This window comes from Emys orbicularis, chromosome 5, assembly GCF_028017835.1.
Source record: "Emys orbicularis isolate rEmyOrb1 chromosome 5, rEmyOrb1.hap1, whole genome shotgun sequence".
NCBI lineage: Eukaryota > Metazoa > Chordata > Testudines > Emydidae > Emys > Emys orbicularis.
In genome coordinates, this window is record NC_088687.1 from 143,324,710 (window position 1) to 143,330,709 (window position 6,000).

Here is a 6,000-nt window from a genome sequence, read left to right on the forward strand (position 1 = left end):
GGTACCGAAGAGCCGATACGTGCTTGCCTGGAACGCTGCTGTCACAGCGCACCCCAGCTGTTTAACCACAGGCAGAGAGAGCCTGGGTCTCCTCTCACTTCCACGGGTAACAATGGGCTCGCCCGAGCGCAGAGCTGGGGGACGTGCCAAGAGAATCAGACCCAGGTGGTCTTTTCGCGAACACACGCAGGCCTGCGAAACTTGCACCCACCGGTTTTGGCACCTGCGCTGAATTACTGGGGCAGGTGCGGCCCCTCTGCTCTGTGCCCACAACCCGGGAGGCTGGGTGGATAAAGGCTTTGTCCCGGCTCATGCCACGGGTGGCCAAGCAACTGAGGCCCGGGACTGGGACTGAGGAATTGAAGGCTCCCCCACGCTGCTCTAGCAGGGAGGGACCAGCTCTAGGGATGAGCGGGCCGGTCTCTCTCCAGAGGCCCTTTCTACACAGATTGCCAACAAGGGGCCAATTAGTGCCCACCGTGCTGGCCGTTAGTGCGAGGTGCACACCTGGACTTGAGCCTCCCTCCCCTCCAGACTCAGTGCTCAAAGTCCACTCAGTAGCCGTCACCTGTCTGGACTGATGGGCTGAGTGGAACAGGTGCCTTAGAGGGGAAAAGGCTCTGTAGCCCACCCCCACGCTAGCCAGTCCCCTGCAGATTCCTTCCCCTGCATCCCTCGGCCACTCAGCATCAGCGGGGCACACAACTCAGATCCTCCTGTTCCATAAGCCAAGCCTGTAGAGCATCTCTGGTAGCTGTGTGCAGTGCAGGGCCAATGACACACGCTTGAGCAGTTCTGGTTCCATCCAGTGGAGGGTGGGAGTGCCGCATACACACAAGCCAGTCCACGGGATGCACGCAAGCAGCAGGTGCTGCTGTCTGAGTGGTTGGGGGAGACTGGTTTTGTTTAAAGACTTCAGCTCATCTGTTGCTTCTGCTCATGAAGAAGCCGTGACCTGGGAGCGGTGCACATTTGGGGCCCCAGTGCCCGTTGCTGGGCTGTGTATTACTCTGAGAAGCTGTCAGGCTGGGCTGACGTCAGGGAGTGGAGCTGCTGGGACCTCTTCCGGGAGTTCTCCTTGGGCAAGGTTAGCTGGGAGCATTTGCAAGGCAGGGGACTTGAGGCGCTGGCTGTGTGGGTGGGACACAGACACTCATGTCTGCACACAGAGACATCCACGCACACCCAGACCTGCAGTCTGCACGCGTCCAGAGGCAGAGAGGAAGACAGGCAAGTAAACACACACACACACAACTAAATACACAAACAGAACCTAATCTCTCTCTCTCTCTCTCTCTCACACACACACACAGACACACAACTAAATACACAAACGGAACCTGATCTCTCTCTCTCTCTCTCTCTCATATACACACACAACTAAATACACAAATGGAACCTGATCTGTCTCTCTCTCTCTCTCTCACACACACACACACACCCCTAAATATACAAACAGAACCTGATCTCTCTCACACACACAACTAAATACACAAACAGAACCCTATCTCTCTCTCTCTTTCTTTCTCTCTCTCTCTCTCTCACACACACACACAACTAAACACACAAACAGACCCCAATCTCTCTCTCTCTCACCCACCCACAACACCTGAGGGGAGGAGGGGTAATGGTGGAGACTGCTGAGTACTTTGCCAAATGACTTCTATACAGAATTTGGGAAGAGATAGACTCCTTTGCCATCTAAAGTTTCTCACTGAGCAATCCACTTTCTGAGCCTGATTCTGTTCTCATTTACACTGGTGTAGATCTGGAGTCACTCCATCGGCTTTGCTGGAGTCACTCCGCATTTATGCCGGAGTTGCTGAGAACAGAACCTGGCCCAGTGCCCTTCTCTTTGGGGTAAATGTCACCCTTTTACTTCAGTATGAAACAGCCTCCCAGACAGCCAGCCGCAGTGTGAACACCAAGCGTTGTATGAAGCTATGGGGCAGGTGAGTCAGCCCCATAGCCACAGGGAAACGGTGCCCTGGCACCATTCCAGGGTCACTTCCTCTCAGCCATTCTGGGCTGGGGGTGCAGCTAACACAAGGAGGAGGCAGAAGACAGAGACTAAAAGGGTTCCCGTCCTAGAGGGAGTTCAGGACTCCAATCCAACAGGCCCCATGTACACCCCCTGGGGGAAGGGAGCCCCCCCGAGCCTGCCATACAGATGCCCTCAGTTGCCAGGGTTTGCGGAAGAATCCCTCCATGCACTTTCCAGAAACGTGTACCAGGCTCTGCACTTCACCCGAGGTGCTCCAGCCACTCAGAAAGGACAGGTGGGGAAACTGAGGCACGGGGCAGGGACGTGACTTGCCCAGGGCCGCAGAGCAGGGGAAAGAACCCAGGAGTCCAGCTCCCCACACCCAGCCACCACATCCAGCCAAGGTGGAAACCACACAGGCCTTGGGGGGCCTACATGCAAAGAGCTCAAGTCCCCACAGCTCTCCCCTCCCCCTGCTGCCCCCCCCCCATACACAGCCCCAGGCTGGGTGCTAGCAGGGCTAACATTATGGGTGGGGGGGTGGAACAATTGTTGCAGGAGGGGGGACGTTCTCGCCAGCCCCCCTCCCCCCGGCACGGCCCCCCCGACGGTACTCACTCAGCCTGGGGTTGGTGACGTAATTCCTGGTGACGGCCTGGACATGCTCCTGGGCCCCTGCCAGCGCCGCTGGGTGCCCGCCGAGCCTCACCTCTACCTTGGCAGCCATCGCTGGGCACAGCTGGGGCGGGAGGGAGCCAGGGGGTTTTATAGCAGAGGGTTACGCTGCCCTGCTCGTCCCTCGCTGGCCCACACCTGTCAGATCTGCCCCTTTCCCGGCTGCGTCGCTGGCCCCGGCGGGGATTAGACCTGCCCACACAGGCCCCTGTTGACTGTAAACTGGGGCAGCCTCAGCACCTGGCTGGGAGCCCCAGGCCCAGAATGCAGGTGAAGGTCACCTGAGAGCTCCCACCTGGGGGTGGCTGAGTGAGGCTGCAGCTCAGGGCTCTGCATTGAGCTCTGGGTGCCGGGGGAGGAGGTGGTTGTGTAGCTGTGTGCTGGGGGAGTAGGTGGTTGTGTGTGTGGCAGGGGGTTGTGTAACTGTGTGCTGGGGGAGTAGGTGGTTGTGTGTGTGGCAGGGGGTTGTGTAACTGTGTGCTGGGGGAGTAGATGGTTGTGTGTGTGGCAGGGGGTTGTGTAACTGTGTGCTGGGGGAGTAGGTGGTTGTGTGTGTGGCAGGGGGTTGTGTAACAGTGTGCTGGGGGAGTAGGCAGTGACTGTGTGTGGCAGGGGGTTGTGTACCTGTGTGCCGGGGGAGTAGGTGGTTGTGTGTGTGGCAGGGGGTTGTGTAGCTGTGTGCTGGGGGAGTAGGTGCTTGTGTGTGTGGCAGGGGGTTGTGTAACTGTGTGCTGGGGGAGTAGGTGGTTGTGTGTGTGGCAGGGGGTTGTGTGGCTGTGTGCTGGGGGAGTAGGCAGTGACTGTGTGTGTCAGGGGGTTGTATAGCTGTGTGCTGGGGGAGTAGGTGGTTGTGTGTGTGGCAGGGGGTTGTGTAGCTGTGTGCTGGGGGAGGAGGTGGTTGTGTGTGTGGCAGGGGGTTGTGTAGCAGTGTGCCAGGGAAGTAGGTGGTGGTTGTGTGTGGTGGGGAGTTGTGTAGTTTTGTGTCAGGGTATTAGGTGGTGGTTGTGTGTGACAGAGGTGTGTGTAGTAGTACTTAGGGTTGTAGGTGGTGGTTGTGTAGCTGTGTGTCAGGGGAGTAGGTGGTGGTTTCTTGTGTGTCAGGGGTGTGTGTAGCTGTGTGGCGGGGAGTAGGCGGTGGTTGTGTGTGGCAGGTGATAGTATAGCTGTGGTCAGCGAGTAGGTGGTAGTTGTGTGTGGTGAGGGTTGTGTAGCTGTGTGTTGGGGGAGTAGGGGTTGGTTGTGTGTGGTGAGGGTTGTGTAGCTGTGTGCCAGGGAGTAGATGATGGTTGTATGTGGCAGGGGGTTGTGTAGCTGTGTGTCGGGGGAACAGATGGTGGCTGTGTGTAATGGGGGGTTGTGTAGCTATGTGGTGGGGGGAATAGGTGGTGGTTGTGTGTAGCGTGGGGTTGTGTATCTGTGTCCTGAGGGAGTCGGAAGGTTTTTTTTGTGGGTGGAGCGAGAGTTGTGAAATTGTGTTTGTTTGGAGGAGAAGATAAATGTGTGTGTAGGAGGTTTTGTAATGTGTGTGCATGCAGGAGAAGGGTGTATAATTGTGTGTGCTTGTATACGTGGTTTTGTGTGTGTGTGTGTAGGGGAAGATTGTGTAACAGTGTGGACGAGAAGGTGATTGTGTGTGTGTGTGTGTGTAACTGTGTGTGGATGGCAGCATGGTCAGTCTTTGTGGCGCTTTCAGCACGGCCCAGCAATCTGAGCCAGGAGCTAACCCATTCTGCCACTGCCTCCCTCTGTGGCCTCAGTCCAGTCACTTAGGGCTCAGTGATTCCCTGCCCCTGGTGGGCAGAGTGGGGCAGATCCAATGGGCATGTGCCCTGTGCCGGGTCCCAGTGCTCCGGCTGCCCTGAGGGCGGGGCTGGACTGGAGAGAGGACTGACGAGAACATAAGAACGGCCGTACTGGGTCAGACCAAAGGTCCATCTAGCCCAGTATCCTGTCTGCCGACAGTGGCCAGTGCCAGGTGCCCCAGAGGAAACGAACAGAACAGGGCAATTAGCGAGTGATCTGTCGCCCATTCCCAGCTTTTGGGCTGGGGCAGGCGGAGAGGCAGCAGCACCTTCTGCAGCTTTAATTTCTATGGTTGGATGAAAGTGTTGTGAGAGAGCCCGTGTGTGTGTGTGTGTCACTGTGTGGATGTGAGGGACCGTGTGTTATGCGTTTTATTTCCCTAGGCCGGTCTTTCTGCCACAACAGGGCCTTAAAGACTCCCTCTCTTATACACACCCCCTACCCCGGCCCCACGTCTCATCTGCCCCCCCGGGTTGGTTATCATCCGCTCACCCACAAACGCCGGCTGCACACACTGGTTTGTTAGTGTAGGGTTGCGCGAGAGCACTGGGTTGCTCCAGTGTGGCGGGTTGACAGCATTTCTCAGATTTGATTTGTAGAAAGTTGATATTTTGCTGAGCTGGTTTAACACGGGGGGAGGGGACATTGGGAACGTTGCTTCAATTTTCCCCCTTTAAAAATAGTCCAAGTGGGCAATGCTGCTGGCGTTCTGACGTTCAAACTGTGGGGCTGGTTCACAGTGACCGCTTGCTCCGCGCACTTTGATGTCAAGGAAGAAAAGGCAGGTGGGCATCATGACATCACTTTTATTAACCATCAGAAACCACGTTGTTCATTAAAGTTTTACAGACAGTACTTATTTTTTCTTTTTCAAATTGTACACGTTACAATACATTTCCAGGATTTATCTCTGGTGTTCAAGACTGTTAGAACTGTGTGTGTGTGTGTGTGAGAGAGAGGGGGGGGGCAGTAGGGTTACAGGGTTATTTCCTGAATGGTTGGTGTTGCTGAGATCAGATTTGATGGTGATTCATTGACTGGTTAAAGCAGACGTCTGAACATTTCTGGAGGGGACGCTAGTGACTTTGGAAGGAACTCTCTGTGCAGTAAGGAATAAGCAGCGTGCCAGCTCAGGATCAGGATTTGAGCCAGGTAAAAATAGGAATTATCCTGTCCCTCCACCCAGGAGTTTTAGGAAAAATATTTGCCATTTTGTTCTAGGTCCGCTAGTGGCTTTCCTCCCCCAGTATATTACTTGCTGCAAAATCATCTCCAAAGTATGGACGGTTTGTTGATAGGGTTTTTGGGGGGTTGGTTCGTTTGTTTTTTTTACATCCAAACTTGTGACATTTCAAATGCTCACAAAGCCTAATTGTGTCATGACATTTTGGAATTTCAAAACTTTGGAGGCTCTCTTGCAAGAAAACCGGCCCCTGTTTGGGGGGGAAAGTCGGCCCTTTCTTCCTCGAAATTTACAAGGACAAAAAACAGCTCTCGAAGTGCAATGTGTTTGTCACCAGATCGGACCATTTCCCCCA

The 6,000-nt window shown here is 55.1% G+C and overlaps 1 protein-coding gene across 1 annotated transcript in view; it reads right to left on the bottom strand.

The window, feature by feature from the left end:
- The window catches only part of ATP6V1B1 (ATPase H+ transporting V1 subunit B1), an 84,479-nt gene extending 81,768 nt beyond the window's left edge, over positions 1-2,711 (bottom strand). Inside the window, exon 1 of the mRNA XM_065405026.1 lies at positions 2,603-2,711. Coding sequence (XP_065261098.1) covers positions 2,603-2,711 — 109 coding nt within the window. The remainder of the gene's footprint in view (positions 1-2,602) is intronic.
- Between the last annotated feature and the right edge of the window lie 3,289 nt (positions 2,712-6,000).